We start from the raw sequence: 23068 nt of genomic DNA on the forward strand, positions 1-23068 counted from the left end.
CTGATTCAACAACCGGTCGAGACGGCATCAGCCCACGTGTCTTAAAAACCTGCTCCTCTGCTCTTGCTCACCCTCTCTTTTCTATTCACCCTCTCATTTGCTCACAGTCATCTGCCATCTGCTTGGAAATCACCAAACATTACAAAAAGGTGCAAAACAGATCCCTGCAACTACAGACCAATCAGCCTTCTCCCAATCATCAGCAAGGTTATGGAATCCATCATCGCTTCAGACATTAAATCCTTCCTCTTCTCCAATGCCTTGATTTCCGATCATCAATTTGGTTTCAGACCAGGTCACTCTACCCTGGATATGTTGCTTCTGCTCTCCCAACAATGGTTGGAGGTCCTCAATGCCAGACATGAAATCAGAGCCGTATCCCTAGATATATCGCATGTTTTTGACAGGGATGGGCACCCTGCCCTGCTCACCAAACTCTTCCTGTGGTATCCAAGACCATCTCCACTCATGGCTCGCAGACTTCCTCTCCTGTCGCAGTCAACGTGTGGTCCTAAATGGAGTTCTTTCATCCCCTCTTCCTGTCCAGGCTGGAGTTCCTCAAGGTAGCATTCTGGGCCCTGTTTTTTTTTCTGGTTTTCATCAATGATCTCTCCGACTCTCTGGAAAATCCTCTTTATCTCTTTGCTGATGACTCCCCCCTCTGCCGTGCCATCTGTCATCTCTCAGACCGGCAAGCAGCAGCTTCTTCGCTCACTGCAGATCTGGGTAAAATCACAAACTGGTCCAACACGTGGAACATGTCTTTCAATCCTGACAATTCTCACACTCTCATTATGTCTCTCTGAAAGGACCGTTTGGAAAATCCCCCCATTTACTTTCTCAACAATCCTCTGGAAGAAGTCCTTTCTATAAGGTGGGTAGAGAAAGTGATGGGTTTCGGACACAAGGTTTCGATGCAAACACCGAGTTTAGGCATTCAGCCTTTTCACGTGCGGAATCAGCAGGGTGGCCATTTGAGGTAAGGGAGGGGATGGAGGGAGAACATACACCAGAAACAGATTTGATTAAACACCACCAGGAATTGGAGGAGGGAGAGAGGTTTGAGAGTTCAGACTTGAGCTTAGAAAGATGTTTATTTCTGGCTCTCCTGAGGGTAGATACACACTTGTTCTGAGCTTTCTGGAAGGAACTGAGATTACCCTCAGTCGCGTTTGCTTTCCATGAGGCAAAGGCAAGTTGTTACAGGACAACTGCCTCACCACAAGCTTCAGTGAACCAAGGGCGGGAGGAAGGGGAGGAAAACTGAAGACGAGAGGGGATAAATCTGTGCAAGAGGGAGAGCAAGTTTCTTTGAAAAAATTCCCAGGATGAGTTGATGTTGGAGAAAGTAGCGATGGGAGACCAGTCGAGAAGTTGGATGGCTGCTTGGAGACCCTGCCAGTCGGCTTGAATGAAGTGCCAGACATGATGGCGGTGAGGTGGTTCTCTGATAACAGCCAGAGAGATGTCCACTGTGACAAGCACGTGGTCAGAAGAACCAATTGGAGAAGAGGAAGAACAGCAGATCTTTTCAGGGAAATTTGTCAAAATCAAATCCAGAAGAGATGGAGTACCATTGGTTGAGATCCGGGTCAGGAAATAGACTGATTGATTCAGTCCCAATGAGTCGCAGAAATATTTTGCTGAAGTGCCATGACAGGTGAGAGAGGTACCCACACCTAGCCAACTGGAATGATGACAATTGAAGTCGCCACATATGAGGAAGAGAGAGTTCGGATGAGAAGATAGAAGTTGGTCCATGTTTTTGGATAGTGAGGTGTAAATGGAGTCATCACTGTTTGGTGGACGGTACAGTCCACATATAAACATGAGGTGGGAGTTGAGGGGAAGCCGTAGCCAGAGGTATTCATGGGGGTGTGGGGGAGTGAGGGCAGTGCATGGAGAGTGAGGAATAGTCTGATGAAGAGAGCAACTCCTCCACCAGGACGAGGCTCAGTTCTGTCATTCCAGAGGAGGGAGTAACCAGGGAGAGGTACTTGGGAGTCAGAGACATCTTGAGGGAGGAAAGTTTCTGTTAGGCAGATTATGTTTGGTTTGTCAGTGGAAACGTGTGTGGAAAGATCTAAGGTTTGAGCGAAGGCCCCAGATATTTGAGGTCCACACTGTTAATGAAGACGGAGGGGAGGAGGCTTTGGGTGCATGGGATGGGAGGGGAGGGGGAGGATAGGGCAAGGGAGGAGGGGTGGGGGGAGGTAAAGAGAGTTGTTGAAAGAGTGTGGGGGATTGCAGAATAGCTTGGGGAGGGGGCCGGATGCAGAGGAGAAAGGGCTCTGTGGTGCTGGGGGAGAGGGGGGACAAGAGAGGGGCAGAAGGCAGTTGAGGATTTGAGGTGGAGTGACAAGATTCAGGTGAGAGGACAGGGGAAGGAGACAGCTTTGTGGATGCGAGGGGGGGCAACTTTGAGAAGGGTGAGGGGGTGAATGGTGGGAGAAAGGTGAGTGGGGAGAGTTTTTGAGAAAGGTGAGGGGGGAGTTTTTGAGAAAGGTGAGAGGAAAGATTGGAGGGAGAAGAGTGTGATGCTTGCTTTTAGAGGGAGGGGTGAGATGGCACTGAAGTTGGAAAAAATGGAATGGTTGATGGAAAGTGAACACTCATAGCAAACTGGGTTTTTTTTCAATTTTTAGGTCAAAAATGCGATGAAACACATTTTTTGATAGATGCAATAAAGGCGAATTAAGAGAATGGAGAGAAGAAATGTTGTAACAGTTGGATTTTTTAGGCAAAGTATGAGGGAAAGGTCGAATTGAGAGCAGTCTGTTGAAATAGAAGAAGAGTTGTGCATTATGATATCGTAATGAGTACCACTCGTGTGAAAGAGGAAGATGAAGCATAAAAAGAGATCGTTTTTATTTTTATTATTATTATTAGAGAGAGTTATCATCAGATTAGGTAATGGAAAGGTTGTAGAAAAAAATCATGAGGTGAATGGTGAATTTGGATTGGTAATCGCAGAGGGTGGAAACAGATCGCGTGGTTACGGGAGAAGCATGTGGCTATGGGAGGTGTATCGTCAAAAGTGAATTTATTTATTTTAAATAAGGATTGCATTACATTCGGAAAAGGGAAGGTTTAAGTCAAATGGTGGAGGTGTGTGGTGAATTTGGAACGGTAAACGCAGAGTGAAGCTGCTGGGTTGATGAAAAGTATCAGGAAGAGTAGAGACACATGGTTATAGGAGGTGGATGGATAGAAAGGATACAAGTAAGATTATTATTTTTTGATGGATTTTTGAATAATAGGTAAGATTCGGGAATGGGAGGTTGAAGGAAGTAATCGTGAAGGTAATGGCAAGAGTGGGTCAGCTCAAGAAGAATAAAGATAGTGTGCCGGCAGGACGAAGAAGAAGAATAATAAGAAGAAGAGGAAGGATCGGGACTCATGGGTATGCAGGGAGGAAGGTAGTTTTTTTCTTTTCTTTTGAATTTAATACAAGAAACAGAGTGTTTAGTTGGGAGGGATGGGGGTGTTGGGAAAGTGGAGAAAATAGGAATTGAAGGTAATAGGGAGAGAATACAAATAAAAACAATCGTATACATAGAGGGGAAGGATGGGTCGGCCTCAAGGAGCCCGGTAAGACAAGGTCGACCAAAACTCACAAAATAGCACGATTTTTGAAACAAAACCGAACTGGGAACACGCAGAAACATGTAGGTGAGAAAATAAACAGTTAAAACGGGACAAATAACATCCGGAAACTTAACTTTGAGAAAGTCGGCAGAGACCCCTGAGAGAGACCTGCCATTGCTGCAAACCCAGAACCGGAAGTGATCATGCACCGCGTTACAAGTTTAAATGCACCGCCTCGACCAAAAATGCGACCGCTAGTGTTGACATCTATCTGAGCACATCTTCTCTCAACCAATTAGCACTTGCGTTGTCTTCCTGCTGTGCGCCACCATTTTGATAATTGTTCTGAAAGCCTTCAGCTGAAATTGAGTGTTAAGGCAGATCAAGTCATGTGTTGGTTCCACCACTGTTGGGTGTGAATTTGGTTTATGGGAGTCATCTGTACGAGTAAGAACAAATAAACAAATTAAAGCATATAATTCGATCTACGACTCCCATATTTGTAACAAAATTAATGATATCTCGGAGTAATTTAATGGAGAAGATGGAGAGACTTATCCTCCTGGATTTAGCATATATATCAGCATGCGATGCCTTTAAGCTATGCAGTGATTCTGATTAAGGTGCTGAGTTTATATGACAGAAAAAAAAGAGCAGAAAGGCAAGGAATGGGGTACTGAGTTTATTTGATGAACAGAAAGAACAGTTGAAATTATGAAGTCCGTCTAAGTTTAAAGTTCTTGTGGAAGTTTACATACGTGTTACACAAAGTGATCGGTTTTGCCCTATCGGAGGCCAGGCCCAGAGAAAGAGGTGTCGGAGCCAGGGTCCAGAAGCAGGTGCGATCCTGTCCCTGGGCCCCTTCTCATGTACCTACGCATCTATGGAGTAAAGGCAGTCAGTGGGAAAAATGCTCACTCCAGGACACCTCATTGGTAAATCATCCTTAAATGTACAAACTTTATATATGGTCATGATTGAGGACCCACAGGGAGAGTAAACCTAGTTATTTCTTCGTACTCTTTGGCTTTTAGGTATATACTGTATTCATGTGGGCAGATATGCACTGCGAATGTTCGTCAGCTTTAATACGTGTTCTTTCCTTGTACACTCTGGACTCTAACCATTTCAAGCACAACACTCCATGATTCATGCTGTTCCCGCACTTTCTCAACCACTTTAATGGAGGATTCTGCACAGCCGGCTCAATGGGCAATCTAAAAAGCTCCTCATCATTTCTCTCGGCAGGAAGTAATTGATCATCCAAGGCAACTGGTGCACGCTAAAATCCTACCACCCCCCCCTCTCTTCCTGGAAAGTCTGACATGGGCACATTGCTCCACCAATAGCACCTTATTGCCAAGCAGAGGAGTGAAGCCTAGCCAATCACCAACTGTGGGGGGGGGGGGGTCAGTCCACCTCCATAAGGTCTCCACTAATGAGGGTCCTGAGAGCCATGAGGAATGGGGTGGGGGGGGAGGAGGAAGGGGGTGGGGGGAAGAATAAAATAGAATGCTGAGGAGAAATTGAGGTCCTTTAGACTTTGGTCTTTGAGCTGTTCGTCTGGATCCTTTACAAGATACACACATCTATCCCTGAGTCCGTAAAAGTCATTGTCATCTTTTCTCTTCTTTTCCTTCTTTCCCTTCCCTTTATTGTCTGCTCGCTTCACTTCGCTACGCTCGCTCTCTATATTCTCCATTCCTTTTTGCGCATTCTTCCCTTTCACCTCAACCACACACACATCTCCGCACAAAGCCCTGCTCACATTCATGTCAGCCCGGTTGCTCATCTCACCGCCCCACCACTTTGGAGCTGTTCACTTCACCTCACCTTACCTCACCTCACTGCCAGCCGTTTCCCACCAAAGCTGTGCAGGCAATTGTACAGCCATTTGCCATCAGGCGTTTCAGGAGATCCGGGGTGCAAGTAGAGCAGAGGGAGGAATCCATGAGGGGTATGAGGAGAGCAATACAAGGACGACCAGGCCAGATCATTGGGTGGTGGCAACTCAACTGGGTTGTTACAAGGTGTGATGGGGCATGCAAAAGACCCCATCTTTTTATATCTCTCCAATCATCCTTTTTGCCCTTCTCCCATCTCTCACTTATTTTGGGTGAATGCGTCTTGACTTGTCCTGTTCGGTTTTGGTCGAGATATAACACACTTCTCGGGGTAATGAGCTCAAGTGTTGATTGGTATATGCGAGACAATCAAGTATGGCGTGTAATGTTGGTTTGCTCGGCCAATTAACATCCGTTGCGCAGCCGTCGGCACGGTTTCCCATTTGTTGCAGTCATCTCACAGGTATGGTAAACCCACACTGGGTGCGAGGAGCCGACCAGAGGGGAGTGTTGCAGATGGCACCCGTGGTCTTTTATCGACGCGTCAGCCTCTCTGAGTTATCTGAAGGCAATGACCATCACAATATTTTTTATTACTAATATTTATTCGTTTAATCATGTTCATAACTGATTTCAGGTTATTACAGTTAATATATATATATATATATATATATATATATATATATATATATATATATATATATCATTATGTCCCCGGAGGTGGTGCGTCTAACCCAGAAATAGAGCGTCCAGTCCATTGTATCCTCATTACCACATGCTTTATGGGCCCCATTCTGCATGAAATTGCTATTCCGTGAATCATCAGGAACCTATCCTTTGCGCAAACTGGGATATTGCTGTGCAGTATAAAACTATGAATTAATACATTAAAATTATAGTACAAAAAGAAGGAAGGGCACAGCAATGGAGTCACTTTTATCAGGCATTGCAATCTTACCAATAAGTGGTAAAAACATGAAAATGATGATGTTCAAATTATTTCATGGGTGATCAAAAGGAATGGTCCTGTGCCAGCAAAACCTGGCACCAATGTTAGTCCTTCCACATGTAATTTCCACAATCAGACATCTTATTCAGCAGTGGGTGAGTTTGCTGGTGCCATTGAAAGAAAATTCAAATTTTTGGCTCTGAAACGTTTTGAAAATGTAAATTATTTTTCCTCCTCATTGTAGTGCAAAGAAAAATCATCAATTTTCATTACCTCGTTCATGGGAATGAGATGCAAACCCAAGCGGCAGAGAGTTTCACATTCAACAGTGGAGAAAATGGGGTCAAAGACAGATATGGGAGCCTGAATGGAGACAGTTGGGATTGGCAATTAGTATAATCAAATAACTAACCAGATACAGCATTGGAATATCAGGAGGAACTCAAATAGACAAAGATGGAGTCATCAGGAAGAACTTGGATAGGATTTGGTTTTCAGATGCTATTTCTCTACCCTCAAACATATCCAAGCACAGCCAGGTGAACCTTACAAAAAACATTTACAAGATTCACCCTCCGAAGACAAATAAAAAGAATAATATAGGAGCAAATACAGATCATTAAATTAGAAGGGCACTCGGTGGAGTGCATACCTCCGCCACGTAATGCCTGATCCAAGAGAACATTTCGGGACCAATACATTTTTGAAGTATCATGCTATACAGTACTATATAGTTTTGGCCCTATCTCTCAATGGTGAAGAATCACTTTAAAAATTAAATAAGTCTCCTTTCCAGATACGGATTCGGATCGTTACCAAAATCGAATCAATTCGTCCACGTCACACACCCAACATGTCCACCAAATTTCATCCGAATCCGTTCACAACGTTTTGAGATATCGTGCTATATATAATTTTTATCCCCGTCTCTCAATGGTGAAGAATCATGTTAAAATTATCAGATCCGGATCTGGACCTTCACCAAAATTGAATCAATTCTTCCTTGTCACACACCCAACCTGTCCACCAAGTTTCATCTGAATCCGTCCAAAACTTTTTGAGATATCCTGTACACAGACCAACAGACAAACAGACAGACAGACAGACAGACAGAAAGGGGTGAAAACATAGCCTCCATCCACTTTTGGTGGCGGAGGTAATTATTACAAATATAATTATTTTTGCACTGCAAGAATACTTTTAATTCTGCCTCAAGGAGTAGAAGAAAGGCCAGTTGGCAACGGGCATGGGAGCAAGATGCAAATGGACCGAGGCCTAAACACAGCACAGAAGGTAATTGAGCACCGTCAGCAATCTGATCGCCTCCTCTCAGGATTTTAGAAGCATTTTCTTCCCTCCTCATGTTCTCCCAAGCTTGTGTAATAACATCTGAAATGTAAAATGAAGATAAGTACATTTGGTGACCAAGGTTAACTCTTTGGATGTGAAGCGACATCAGAGACACAAGAAAGTGTTTAACAGCAATAAAATATGAGCCTACACTTACAAGGTCATAACTCTCACTCTTTGTTTTATCAGTACCCAAGAGGAAAAATAATATTGTAAAGGAAAGTCATATTTAAAACTTTAGACGGCATTCCCAATCCATCCAATGCAATCCTTTTATAAAGATGGATAAGATTTTGTTACTGGGGTGGAAACATATGTTTTCAACTAAATCGAGTATGCTGATTCTGAATCTGAAGTCAGGATTTTCACAGCATGTCAGGATTTTGAGTTATACATATGGTCCGATTACACCAATTTGCCCTGGTGGGTGATTTTGAATGATCATAAATTATTATTTTTTGTATTTTTGGTTTCAATTATAGCAATGCAACTGTTGTAGAATATTATTTTTCATAAAAATAACTTTAGAATGCACTTTACATTCTTAAAAATGGATGAAAACTGACCAAGCTATGAATTATTTAAGTAAAATTTTCCACGCGACATTACAATTTTTTAACCAACCCTAACCCAAATGAAAAACTTTGTGAAGGCATTGGATCACGACGGTAATGGCTTCCAATATCTCAAAGAGAAGTTTGGCGCAGAGAAAACTGATGCTAAACTCATAGCAGGCATTTTTGTTGGGCCCCAGTTCCGAGCACTGATGTGTGATCCCGAGTTCAAAAATATACTGAACCCACTTGAGTTTGCAGCATGGGAAGCATTTGTGTTGGTTGTGCAGAACTTTCTTAGGAACCATAGAGCTGAACAGTATGTGGAATTAGTGGACAACATGCTGAAGGCGTCTCAGCGAATGGGCTGTAGGATGTCTCTTAAAATGCACTTCTTGCATTCTCATCTTGATTTCTTCCCACCTAAACTGGGCGAGGTAAGCAATGAGCATGATGCTATGAATTCCACCAAGACATTTTGGTCATGGAAACTGGGCATCAAGGCCGGTTCAAACCAAACATGATGGGTGATTACTGCTGGTTCCTACAACTGCTGGAGCAATTCCACACACAAGCACAAGAGAGCAAGTGTCTCACACACTTCTGAACAGTGCCTATGCTGACTATATTGAAAAGGAAAAGTGTAAACTTGAAGTGTTGTTACTGAATCACTCACAATGGAGCAAATTTCCCCATCAAGTTTACACCCTTCCTAAGATTACCATGTTCTAATGTTTTATTAACTTCTTTTTCTGCAACTTGTTTATGTTCTTGGTTTGTATTCTACATATTATACACGGAGATCAATCATTGTTATCTAAATATGATGTGAAAGTAATTACTAAGCAGTGATATTAGATGAACAATGTAGCAATCTGTAATAATAAAGTATCTAATATAGCATGCTGGCTATCATTTATACATATACATATTTTGAAAACCTGACGTGCTGGCTAAATTCTGACTACAGATTTGAAATCAGTGGTCCAGATTGAGCCAAGAACACCTGCATTTCTTTTTGTAGCAGACGAAAAGTTTTTTTTTTGTTGCCCAGTGTAATCAATATCATAAAAGGAGCGGTGTCTGTCTGTTTGTTTGTCGTCCTATAACTTGAGAACGGATTAATCAATTTCAATGAAACCAACGACGCTGGATTCAGGGAACACCCAGGAAGGCTTTGATGCAAAAAATAATAATAATAATAATAATAACTGGAGTAATTTGACTGCACGCAGTCGATGGGTATGCCTCCACTCTCCCGCAAAAACACTTGAGTATTGACATATTTGACCCTTGACCTTTATCATATCTGGCCCAAAATCTAATCAGTTAATTGCCCTGTCTAACTTTACCTTTGTACCAAGTTTGATGAAATTCTGTCCAATATATCTTGAGTTAGGGCGTAAACAGTAAAATTTCAGAGTTTGACCTTGACTTGTGACCCTTGACCTTTATCACATCTAGCCCAAAATCTAATCACTTAATTGCCCTGTCTTACTTTACCTTTTTACCAGGTTTAATTAAATTCTACAATTTGCTTCTTGAGTCATCGCGTAAACGAAAATCCGGACGGACGGACGGACAACCCGGAAACATAATGCCTCTGGCACCCTTGGTGCGGAGGCATAATAAGAAAAAGGAAGGAATGTTTGTGTATGGGCACACGTGGCAAAACCACAAATGCAAACTTGCGATGCTGGTTCTCCCCGCATGAAAAGCCGAATCTCCAGGAATAATTTTTGTTCTTGCCCCATAGATTAAACATCACAGGTATCCTGAGGAAACGGAAAGCCCAATTGTAAGGAATGCTCAAGATGCAAGGAAAAAGAGAGCATGCAGACGAGGAGACCGAGGAGGGGGAGGAGGAGATTGGGACCATACTCTGCACAGAGCGTTAGTGCTGCTTAAGCAGTCTCCTTGGCTTAAGCAGTACGATCTAAATTCCGGGCGATCGGTCGAGCCGACTCGACTGCTCCATCTGGTGGCCGTGCTCGCGGCCGACGCCCGGCCCCGCAACAGTATCATGGGCTGAGGATGCAGCTGTGCCGCAATGCCCCTTTAACCAGCATGCTGGCACTCATTTTACCGACTTCGGAAGGATGACAAGCCGAGTTAACCCCAGCTGGTATTAATTCAACACTGAGTGGGATTTGAACTCAGGACCTTAGGATCCAAAGCCCGCCACCCTAACCATTAAGCCAACACCAGGCATAGACCGAGGAGCAACGCTCTCAACGAGTTGAACAGCAACAGCAGCGTCAGGCCACTGACAGGGAAAGAGAAACCAGGAAGTACAGCTCTCAATGAGTTCACCAAGACCGGCAGCATCACACCACTGCAAGAGAAGAGGGAATTGAGGCGCACTGCTCCCAAAGACAAGGCGTGATGCCGGCCAGCAAAGAAATGCATGCCGGAATCGTCAACAATTATGCAAAGATTGGTATTCCCACCAGCGAAGCAACAAGTCTTGTATGCTAGTGGATGTGAAAAATCACGTGATTACTGAGTACCACTGGCATTAACACAAACACTATCATGTGACCAACTGGTGAAACACAACAGCAAATGACTCGACCTGAGGCCTCGTTTTGTTGGTTTTTGGTTAATATTTTGAACAATACCAAAATATGCCTTGATGGTGTAAGGTAACCAAATGTCTTCGTGTTTTGGATAAATAACTTAATTATTTCAAGACATTATAACTGGAGTATATACAGGCAGTGGACAAAAAAAAATGGAAACACCAATGTAAAGTCACTTAATAGGGTGTTAGGCCACCAGGTGTGGCCAGTACGGCCTGTATGTGCCGTGGTTTTGAGTCCAGCAGCTACTTGAATTCTGCAGGAGGGATGTGGCACCATTCTTCCACATGAAAGTCAATCAACTCACGCCTGTTTGATGGAGGTGGAAAACGCTGTCTCAGGAGTCGTTCCAGAATATCCCATAAATTTTTGATTGGGATCAGATCTGGTGACTGAGGCGGCCATGACATATGGATAACATCAGTGTCATGCCCATCAAACCACTGGGCGACCACACGTGTTGTGAATGGGGAGGCATTGTGTGTTCTCCTCTTGCAGCCAATGCTAACTATAATTATAGGCAACCAGGCCTGTGCAGAATTTTTATACATGACCCTAAGCATGCTGGGATGTTATTTGCTTAATTAAAACATGAGCCACACCTGTGTGGAAGCTGTTGCTTGGTGTCCCTCATTTACCCAGGTATTTCCATATTTTTCAATTTGTCCACTACCTGTACATTGTGCATACTCAAGTAAATGAGTACAGTAAGATGCAGTCTTGCTCTTCCAATTTTAGAGACAAAAACAACAAACATAATACGATTTAAAATAAAAACCAGTCCTCTCGACCCAGATGTTTTTTTTTAAATCATGATCATCTGGAAATCAGTTGAATACTGATCAATAAATCAACATCAATCATTCAAACAAATCTGTTGTTGGATTTTTAGGGATTTCATGGGCTTGCTCTGGAAATATTCAACTTGGTGGAATCATCTGGAATTGAAAACAATCAGCTTCTATACTGTGCACTTTGTGTTCGATTTCATCCTTTTTAATCCTGTAACAAAACTTGCGAAACGTTTCCGAAAAGATCAACAAAGTGCAACGAGGATAATACATACTAATATTAATAATGGGAAATGAACAGGATAGAACCATCATAAATATATGTGGAAAAATTACGGGCCCAAACCAGGAATCGAACCCAGGTCCGCAAGCAAATCGTACCAGTGCTCTGCCATCCAAGCTATCAGGGTGACCCAATGGCTGAGCAACGCAATTCTTCCACATATACAAGTGCTGCTCTCTTTCCCCCGCTGCTTCCGGGGCACTCACTGCCAACCATCGGAGCAGCTCGGACCTGCTCTCGAGAGGGTCTTCCCTCTCGTTGCTCAGCCGGTGGGTCGCCCAGATAGCTCAGATGGCAGAGCACTGGTACGGTTTGCCAGAGGACCTGGGTTCGATTCCCAGTCTGGGCCCGTAATTCTTCCACATATATTTATAATAATATTAATCTATGTATAAAAGGAGATGCGTTTCTCCATCCATAACGCTTTATTCAAAATGATTTCTGCTGTCATACAATAATACAAACACTACAATTGTAAAGCTAATATAATCAATTTACTTGGAACAAAAAAAATTTGTTCCTTTAATCACAATCTTGCCTCTTTCAGAAGCCCGTGTTTGCGGAATTGAAGAAGAAGTGGTACCTCAAGCTTCAATGTCGAGGTTCCAACAGTAACATTTATCATTCTACCACAGAACCCTTCACAAGGACACAGGAAGAGCACACAAACAACAACCCCAGCCACAACAACTACATGTTATAAAACATCCTTTTTTCCCATGATTACCCTTCATTTTACATCCTCCTTGAAACAGATTGACATGCAATGTTTGTCAAGTACAACAAATGTGTTTGTCAAGCACAACGTGCTGTCCTTTGATTATACCTGTCAGCAAAGCGACAGGTACGCATGCCTAATATCAGGACCAATGCCCAACATCACATCTGCTTCTCCTGGATTCTGTTCAATCTAAAGCTCTCATTATTATTGGAATCTCTTGTGATTAGGCGAAAGGACAAGGTCTTTTGGATGGTGTCATATTATAAAGAGGTCGGTGGCCGAGCTGTTTTTACCACCTCTCCTCTGGTCGACGTCCCTCCGTTCCCTCAGCCCTCCCTCTGACCTTCCTCAACAATACCAAGATGTATGCGTTCTCCCAATAACCCCCACCTGGTTAAACTCTCAAAGTCCAAGCTGACTTTACACTTTAATTCCTTTCTTCCTCTTTTCAACCGCTTGTAGAATCGCCTTCTTGACTGCTCAATCCCCCACCCACTGGGTTTCCAGCAGGTAGTGCAACAGCATCTCATATCATCCACCCAACCCAATTTTAAAACCCAACCTATCCCAACCCTCTTGCTTGCAGGTTACTGTTACTGTATATATATATATATATATATATATATATATATATATATATATATATATATATATATATATATATATTTAAATTTTCCCCTTCCTTATTGTGTTAAACTGTTGCTATACTTCTCCACTGTCAGTTTGTTGTTTTTTTTTTTACCCTCTGTCCCCTGGCTCTTCCATGAGCCTCGATCTTGTATTGGAAAAAAAGGTTGAGTCAGTTCAGAGTGAAGTGCTGCGCATATTACAGTTACAATACTGTTGTTGTCGATAAGCCCAGGTAAGTTCTACTCGAAAAGACCCGCGGCACGGAGATGCCGATAGATCTCCCGGGAGCGACTCAGAGATCCCTCACATCTCAGATGTTCTGTTTTTGCCTTCGTGGAGTCAGGACCACATAGTCTTCCATAAGGTGCTTTATTGTATGTGGGGCAGCCTGGAAGGGGTTGCAGGTGTTGTCAGTGACGTCATCGAGTCCATGTTTGTAATATAAAAACTGAGGATTGTATCCATAGTAGAGACGTCAAAAGTGAACACGATAATACCTGGGAAGTAATTTCTCTACGTCATCAATAGGTGGATGTTTTGTGCCCAGGATACTGTTTGGGCCCGGGTTACTGGGTGATTGGAGTCGGCACTTGAGAGATGCACAGTTCCTTGCAGCTGCATATCCAAGTTATCTTTGATTTGAAACATTTTTGTTTCCCTCTATGTAGGTGTTGGCTTAATGGTTAGGGTGATGGGCTTTGGATCCCAGGGTGCTGAGTTCAAATCCCACTCAGCTGTTCAATTAATACCAGGTGGGGTTAACTCAGCCTGTCATCCTTCCGAGGTCGACAAAATGAGTGCCGGTATGCTGGTATCCTGCGTCGGAGTGGCAACCCATCCAGGATTGTGCCCACTAGCCAAGGAGACCGCTTAAGCAGCACCAATCTCTCTGCACAGAGTATGGTCCCAATCTCCTCCTCCTCCTCCTCCATGTAGGGGTTCAATGGGTGATGTTAATGTGTAACCTGTGATGACGTGAAAGGTTTTTTTTTTTTTTTTTTGTATACCTTGGTCGAGGCTCGTATGAGAGCTAACACACAACTCACAGCAAGGAGGCATGAGACAAGAGGGGCGGGAGTGGAAGGGCCAAAACAGTGGGGAACAGACACATTAGGTGAACTGTGGAAGGGAGAGGGATGGGACGGGGAACATGCGAAGAGAAGATGGACATTTCAGGGACTTTCAGGAAGGAAAGCAGGAGAAATGAAGGAAGTGGGCTTGGGTGGATTATCGGGGGTAGAAAAGATCGAGGATTTGGATGGGGGAAGATAAGAGGTGGTGGTGAACAGCTGTTTTGAAAGCCTGGAGGGAAGAATGGGAAAGAATAGAGTGAGGAAGTTTATTCCAAAGGCAGGAAAAAGAGGAATGAAAGAGTGAAGATGAGCAGTGATTCGTGATTTTGGTAGTTTTACCAGAAGGGCGGTTGTTGGCGGACCTTGAGCGCCCTGTGGAAATGTGGTGGGGACAGATCGCAGAGAGAGCAGGGGGGGCAAGGCTGGAGAGGAGTCGGTAGAAGACAGAAAGACCACCGACCAACCTGCGGTGATTGAGTGAGAGGCCCAAAGACTCAGCTTCATTGCGGGAGATGCCGATGATCTTAAATGCCCTGGTTTCGACAGCGTGAAGCCGAGAAAGGTGGGAGGCAGGAGCACCAGCCCAGAGGGGAGAGCAGTACTCCATCAGGCTACGGACAAAAGCTTTGTAAGTGGTCAGGAGCTCAAGAGGGCCGAGGAAGGACTTACCACGACGGAGGATTCCCAGTCGGCGACTGGCTTTTGAGGCGAGGTTGGAAATGTGACTTTCCCAGGAAAGGTCATGGCAGATAGTGAGACCTAGAAGCTTGAAAGAAAAGACTTCTTCCAGAGGATTGTTGAGAAAGTGGATGGGGGGGTTTTGTAAACGGTCCTTTCGAAGAGACATAGTGAGAGTGTGAGATTTGTCTGGATTGAAAGACATGTTCCACGTGTTGGACCAGTTTGTGATTTTATCCAGATCTGCAGTGAGTGAAGAAGCTGCTGCTTGCCGGTCTGAGGGATGACAGATGGTACGGCAGAGGGTGGAGTCGTCGGCAAAGAGAAATAGAGGATTTTCCAGAGAGTCCGAGAGATTATTGATGAAAACCAGAAAAAGAACAGGGCCCAGAACGCTACCTTGAGGAACTCCAGCCTGCACAGGAAGAGGGGATGAAAGAACTCCATTTAGGGCCACACGGTGACTGCGACAGGAGAGGAAGTCTGCGAGCCACGAGTGGAGATGGCCTTGAGTGGAGAAGGCTTTGTTTTATACGGTGTCTCGTGTGTTGAGATGCGTGTTTGGTAGGCTGGAGGCCCAGGATGAGCTGGTGTAGTCAATGACCGATCCAACGGACTGTTTGTATATATAATTAGTGATGTTGTTTCTTTGTGGTGTCCGAAGTCGATGCTGCGAGTGCCCCCAAGTGGGTTCACCTCATTGTCGTTGGTGTCGTACGTACCTCGACAATTCGCCCAAAACTGTGACCCACGAAGCTCCTCTCTGAAACACAAAGCGGTGCAATGGCACCCAATGCAATGTGTCACACGTGTCGTTAACCTCGACCACAACACAATCCGCAAGTTATAATGTAAAACACCAAATACGTTAAAAGTTACAAAACCGTGTTCACGTTGCACGTTGTGATCAAAGCTGAAGGTGATTGGTGTCATGTCGTTTTATGTGCGACGTCACCACCTGGTTCGAAGAATCCGGCGAACCAGCTCCAAGCTATCAGGTTCCTGGACGTCCCCAATCGCCATCACGTGACTCGAAGTGAGGTAGTTCCTCGTGCTGTGCTTCCTCCTGCTCACGACCTGCCAGCCTTCACTACCGTTCTCCATGTGACCGTTTCAGTCCTCCACTTCCTTTCAGCGTCGAATCGTAAAATGCAATTACCATATTAGATACTACACAGGCTTCCAGTCAAACAAACGTCTTTAAAATAAAATAAAAAGAATACCTCCTTGTCAGGACGCCGCAACATCATGGTGTACAGTACTTACTGTACATCCAGTCAGGACAAATATACACCAAGCGGATAAACCTCATTTATTAAGAAAAACTACAATTTAATTTAATTCACTTTATCATCTGTGTGATTATTCTGACAGTAGAGTTGAAAACGAACATTTGTACGGAAAAAAAACTAGTTCATAACTAGATCTACGAGAATCTATATGAAGCCACTTAGATTTACCCTCCTATTTGAATTGCACTGTATTTATAACACCTTTAAAAAAAAAAAAAGAGTTCAGCTGTTGGAAATGTTTCGGATATGGCGTTTGAAACGACACTTCGATTGCACTTCAAGAAACATTATGTACGCCGTGTTACATGAATGTTGCAGTTGCAGCCTACTCGAACATCGGTAAGAGCAAACGATGTCCCTGGCTGACTGAGTGGACGAGCATTTAAGATCAACTCGCCAAACCGCGCGAAGTTTCCAAAGTGAGGGTTCGTCAGGACGTCAATATATCCGGTGTTCACAATGTGATTTATCGAATTTCTTTATATACAATGTTTCTTGTCACATTTTTTGTATCAAATTCACCTTCTGAGGAAGTCAGCATGTGCAGAGAAGAGGGTTTTACATTGCAGACGCTGTTTTCTAGGAGTGGTAATATGGAATAGGCAAAGCCGAGAAGCGAACGGAGAATTCTTCTTACATATATCAAATTAAACAGTCTTTTTGCTATGAAAAAATAAATATTACCTCAACCTAACAGCTAACCTCAACATTACCTTCACAACAACAACTACACCGCCGAGAACAGGATCTCATCTGCAAAAATAAATATTGCCTCAACATTACCTTCACAACGATAACTACACCGCCTAGAACAGGATCTCATCTAAAAAAATAAATATTACCTCAACATTACCTTCACAACGACGACACCACCTAGAACAGGATCTCATCTAAAAAAATAAATATGACCTCAACATTACCTTCACAATGACAACTACACCGCCTAGAACAGGATCTCATCTAAAAAAATAAATATTACCTCAACATTACCTTCACAACAACAACTACACCACCAAGAACAGGATCTCATCTGCAAAAATAAATATTACCTCAACATTACCTTCACAACGACAACTACACCGCCTAGAACAGGATCTCATCTAAAAAAATTAACATTACCTCAACATTACCTTCACAAAAACAACCACACCGCCGAGAACAGGATCTCATCTGAAAAAAAAAATATTACCTTCACAACAACAACTATACCGCTGAGAACAGGATCTCATCTGCAAAAATAAATATTACCTCAACATTACCTTCACAACAACAACTACACCGCCGAGAACAGGATCTCATCTAAAAAAATTAATATTACCTCAACATTACCTTCACAACAACAACTACACCACCAAGAACAGGATCTCATCTGCAAAAATAAATATTACCTCAACATTACCTTCACAACGACAACTACACCGCCTAGAACAGGATCTCATCTGCAAAAATAAATATTACCTCAACATTACCTTCACAAAAACAACCACACCGCCGAGAACAGGATCTCATCTGAAAAAAAAAATATTACCTTCACAACAACAACTATACCGCTGAGAACAGGATCTCATCTGCAAAAATAAATATTACCTCAACATTACCTTCACAACAACTACACCGCTGAGAACAGGATCTCATCTGCAAAAATAAATATTACCTCAACATTACCTTCACAACAACAACTACACCGCCTAGAACAGGATCTCATCCAAAAAAATAAATATGACCTCAACATTACCTTCACAACAACTACACCGCTGAGAACAGGATCTCATCTGCAAAAATAAATATTACCTCAACATTACCTTCACAACGATAACTACACCGCCTAGAACAGGATCTCATCTAAAAAAATTAATATTACCTCAACATTACCTTCACAACGACGACTACACTGTTGAGAACAGGATCTCATCTAAAAAAATAAATACTAGAAGCGAACGTAGAATTCTTCTTACATTCGCTTCTGACTTTACCTATAACTTGTTCACAACTGAAAACGCAATTTCCGGTTACTTCGGCCTGGATTCGGGATCAGCGATTAAATAACGTAAATCACGATTTAAAATTATTTTTTAATGATGCGGGAGATATCTTTATTAAAATCAGTGGAGGAAATATACACCATGTCTGATATTATTTGGGTATTTCATGTCTCCGACGATGCCTTTATCTCCCGGCATGCATCATTCCCCATGACAAAAACCGGAAACAAAAAAAAAAACAGAAGCAAAAAAAAAAAAAAACCGAAGCAAAAGGGTCATAGCCAACGACATGGATTCCAAATTGCCAGGGTATTGTGTTGTTGTTGTTTCCTATTCTCTCATGTGCACGCGTTAAGTATGAAGCTCACTACGTTCCCTATAATGCCTCTCAGCGGTGACGGTCTGTCGACGACAGACGTAGTGACGTCAGCGAATGACCGATGATGACACGACGTCATGACACCTCTCAGTGGTGACATCACACGTCGCCATGCAAACTAATGTAAAAATTTGAAAAAAAAATCGCCAAAAATTCCCTAACCTGTCCGTGTGGCGCGATCTCACATAGCCCATGCTGTTCATTAGACCACAGAGCACCCGCATGCCGAAAGTGGCGACAATCCGTCCGGCAGTTTCCGAGGACATACGTCCACAAAATATGGCTTAGAGTATTAATATAATAATGGAGGGGTTTCAGTACCTACTAGACGGCCCGTGAACCCGTTGGGTTCCCGTTGTGACAGCGGTTGATAAAAAAAATCATTTCAAAAAAAAATAAAAGATAGCTCCAGCGAACTATACCGCTGAGGTTATCTGCATTGATCAATTCTCCCGGAGTACTTAACTGAATCGGAAATTGATTTTTAGATCCTCGTGGAGGATCTCTAAGTCTTACTCACGTTGTTGTTCTTCGTCTTCTTCTTGTGGAGTTTTTCGATCCTCGTGGAGGATCTCCAAGTCTTACTCTCGTTCTTGTTCTTGTGGTCTTTTTTTGTTTCACAGCCTACAGTTTTCATCGAAACTTCCTGAAACTTGGCGTACAGTATATATGTAAAAATACCCTGCGCAGACAGTAACGATCTCCGATTTTGAAAATTCCTCCGAGAAAAAAAAAGTTATGACGTCAAAATATCTCCGCTAATGGAAATCACCAAGAAAATTATCCCCCAAACTCGGCAAGCTTTTTGAATTCTGTTTGCGGGAATCGAACAGGGCATTAGCAGAGATGAATTACCACACATATGATACATCACTATGAGGTCATATGAATTTTTATGACGTCATTCATATTTTTTGACATTTTTTGTTTCATAACCCAGAGTTTTCATCGGATCTTAGTGAAACTTGCCATGTATATGCAGAAAGCCCATGCGTAGGCAGTAACCATCTCCGATTTTGGAAATTCTTCCTTGAAAAAAAGTTGACGTCATATTGCCCCTAATGGAAATCACCTATACCATTATCTCCGAAACTAAGCAAGCTGTTTGAATTTTGTTTGCGGGAATCAAGCCGGGCATTAGCACAGATAATTTATCGCAAACCTGATACATCACAATGACGTCATATTCGTTTTTATGACATCATCATTAAGAGGACGAGGATCTTAGCTCATTTGAGCTTGTTTCACAAGATTTTGGCTATTTGTTGTTCACCTTGGTGTCTTGGTTTTCTATAGGTTTTCTTGGCGTATAGGTTTTCTATTATCATCGTTTTTCCGAAACCTTGTGAATTCTTGGCTTTTTTCATTGGCTCACCTTGGCGTTTATGAAAATGAGGAGTGGTCACACTGCTCATCACCATAGAATTTTCTTCTGCCTTCATCCATTGCTCCATCCACCATCCAAAAACTTCCCAATTTATCCCGGACCTCGTTGCTTTTCCTCTTTCAGACCCTTCTGCAACGCTTCTAATGGTTGTCTATTAAACGTCCCTTCCTCTGGGAATGGATGTGGTGTGTCTTTTGTCCATGCTGCCCACAGTGTTTACTGTTCTCTTGCCCGCACTCCATGCAGCTTGTGCATCATCTCCGCCCTCATTTTTGGTTTTGGCGGAATTATTGTACTTCACCGGTTGCCCATCTGGCTGGAGTCGTCGTTTATCCTCAGGTTTGGACTTACGTTATCTTAGCCTTCCCCAACACTTGACCTTACTCCCCTCGGTCTTTTGTTAGCCTGATGCTCCTGTGTGCTTTTGGCCTGAACCCCCTGCTGCCGTGCGCTCTTATCACTAGCCCCCTGGAGAACCTGGTTAACACGGCTCGGCATCTTAATCTGTATCCTATATTTTATGGACGCTTTTTAATCCTCCCAACTCTCCAATATTACTTAGTCTGGGATAGTCTCGGCTCTGAACCACAAATGGGAAAGGGGGCGAATTATTGACTTTATTTTAAAACTTGCAGGACACTCAAGGAACATTAATTATTTTCCCCTCCTATTTCACTACAATCTCTTTCATTCTAGTTATTGGCAATAGTAGGATTCTATTTCACAACCCCTCATCCTTGCCTTCTTTGCAACAAGCAACTATTTTGCTATGATTATAATTATCTCTCTCCTTCCCCTTTTAGTTTGAGAGCCTCGCGGAACCTGGTGTGTGCTATGATACCTCCCCAGCCAGTAAGCGCTCACCCCTCAAAGCTCTGACCGAGAGCAGGTGTGTTTACCTACCTTCAATCAGGTCTTTGGTGAGCAGATCAGCATAGGGTAGCGCTCCCTGGCCACTGGGATGGTCCACAGTCCTCTCCAGGTTCTCATAGGCTCCAGGCCTGGCTCGCCAATTGTCGGGGCTCGAACCCTGTACCTTGAATTACAATGCTTCGATTTGGAGAGACACAATCATCAGCAAATTTAATGGCCTAATCACAGCAAAGATAATGTACCTTCACACACACACACACACACACACACACACACACACTCACGAACACACGAACACACGAACACACGAACACACGATGTCAAGAACAGATCGATAATTTTCTTTTATTCATCAATCAATCAACCCAACATAAGAATCACTTAAACCATACCAAACAAAAGAATAAACCATACCAAACAAAAGAATAACTTGAACAAATAAATTAAAACAACTTACAATTAAACTAACGATTAAACTAAGAATTAATTAGACAAACAATAAATTTGCCAACCAGCCAACTAAGCAATTAACCAAACCCTTGTGCACAGGTTGAACAGATTGCCAGAGCGAATGTAACAATCTGCTCTGCCTATCTTCAGTCACCCCTGCTTATATACTTTTGTTTGGCGCATTACTCTTCGAGCAAGACCCTTTTTGCGGTGAGTGGCCTGACCTGCTTTTGCACAGAGCATGTTTCATGGTTTAGCCAATAAGAGTGTGGATCCGGAGAAGCGGCATTTATGGAAGTCTCTCGCAGGTTTGAACAGTCAACAGGGTCCTTGTTCGTGGAACTTTTACTGGACATCTGCATTATCTTTCTTTATCTCAAAGCTCCAGAGGAGATAGGGGGAAAGATATGTGGGGGATGGGGAAAGGGGAGGTAATTCCCTACCGCTTTCCTGGGTCAACAGTGCTTTCCACACCACAGCCGTGCTGCGCAGTGTTTCTACTTGGCCTGTCTCTCCAAATACAATTCATGGTTATATCTTAAATCATTTAAAAAGAAAACCCCACAACAGAACATTACCAAAAATTTAACTAAATGCAAGCAATAAACAAACCTTAATCAAAGGAAAATATTATAAGAAAGTTAGATAAAAATAAAAAGAAAGCTGAAATCCCTATTCCAGCCTCCACACCCCAAGCCTTGGGGATACCAGTGTGTTCACAAATAATTAATAGGTTCACGACCAGACATTGTCTGGTAGCCATATTGGATTCAACAAAAATATATTTTTTAATCTTATTTACTATATCTTAAGCCTGGTGTTGGCGTAGTGGTTAGGGTAGTGGCTTGGGACCCAAAAGGTCCTGAGTTCAAGCCCCGTTGGCAGCTTGATACACACCAGGAGGTTGACTCAGCCTGTCATCCTTCCGAGGTCGGCGAAGTGAGTACCAGTGTACTGGGCCCGGTGTATGCCCCGGTTAGAATAGGTGTACCATATCCCTGTGTCGTAAGAGGCGACCAGGGTTGCGTCAGGAAGGGCATCCGGCGTAAAACTTGTGCCAAATCGTTATGCAGATCATCACAGATGATCTGCTGTGGCGACCCCTAATGGGAGCAGCCAAAAGAGGAAGAAGAAGATGTACTATATCTATATATAAACCGCTTCATCATTCGACGTGAAACTTGAATTATGATCTAGTAATCGTGTGGAATATATGTTTTAAACTAGAACGGGCACTCGGTGGAGCGCACACCTTCGCTGCCGCAACTTTTTTCCGGGCACATTTGAAAAACGTCATTTTAAAATGTCCATGACGTCACAACCGTCAGTCCGATTGACGTCAAATTTGGTGTGTAACCTCCTTGAAGGCAGTCCAACAAAATGGAATGATAAACACTGAAAAATTAAAAAGTTGAAAAATGACGTCATCTTTTGACGTCATTTTGACGCACTTCCAGGGACGTCACGTCCAATCGGGGACTACCATTCTGAAAGCTCGTAGTTCACTGAACGTTTTAACGTTGGTTTCATGTCAATAGCTCTATTAGATCTGAACCTATGCCTACAAGTATATTTTGACCTTGAGTGTGACCTTGACCTTGACTACAGAGTTAATTGGCCAAACCTGTACATCAATAAACAGATATTTTGGTACTGATCCTC

General features: G+C 43.1%; 2 protein-coding genes and 1 non-coding gene across 17 annotated transcripts in view; 2 read left to right on the top strand and 1 right to left on the bottom strand.

Moving 5' to 3' along the window:
• The window catches only part of SRRD (SRR1 domain containing), a 26080-nt gene extending 4864 nt beyond the window's left edge, over positions 1 to 21216 (bottom strand). The window contains exons 1-5 of one of the 2 annotated variants that reach the window (XM_085881010.1): positions 20987 to 21216; positions 16002 to 16171; positions 15766 to 15806; positions 7580 to 7770; positions 6655 to 6744 (exon numbers count right to left, since the gene is read on the bottom strand). In XM_085881010.1, coding sequence (XP_085737136.1) covers positions 6655 to 6744; positions 7580 to 7770; positions 15766 to 15806; positions 16002 to 16147 — 468 coding nt within the window. In that variant the 5' untranslated portion in view covers positions 16148 to 16171; positions 20987 to 21216. Of the gene's footprint in view, positions 1 to 6654; positions 6745 to 7579; positions 7771 to 15765; positions 15807 to 16001; positions 16172 to 16266; positions 16362 to 20986 lie in introns of those variants that run through there. The other variant, XM_085881009.1, reaches the window with a different exon arrangement.
• Positions 1 to 23068, top strand: part of LOC147026031 (uncharacterized) — a 90358-nt gene that overhangs the window by 11021 nt on the left and 56269 nt on the right. The window contains exons 3-5 of one of the 14 annotated variants that reach the window (XM_085880994.1): positions 20330 to 20422; positions 20887 to 20972; positions 21506 to 21616. The exons of 8 other annotated variants lie outside the window; for them this stretch is intronic. The gene's annotated coding sequence lies outside the window, so the exon portion shown is untranslated. Of the gene's footprint in view, positions 1 to 16548; positions 16755 to 20329; positions 20423 to 20886; positions 20973 to 21505; positions 21617 to 23068 lie in introns of those variants that run through there. 5 more of the 14 variants (XM_085880998.1, XM_085881001.1, XM_085880999.1 and 2 more) reach the window with 5 other exon arrangements.
• TRNAT-GGU (transfer RNA threonine (anticodon GGU)) lies at positions 12218 to 12290 on the top strand. Its single transcript has one exon. It is a non-coding gene; the product is annotated as a tRNA-Thr (tRNA).

Source organism: Eptatretus burgeri, chromosome 5 (assembly GCF_056783735.1).
Source record: "Eptatretus burgeri isolate ZD-2024b chromosome 5, Ebu_testis_v1, whole genome shotgun sequence".
Taxonomy (NCBI): domain Eukaryota; kingdom Metazoa; phylum Chordata; class Myxini; order Myxiniformes; family Myxinidae; genus Eptatretus; species Eptatretus burgeri.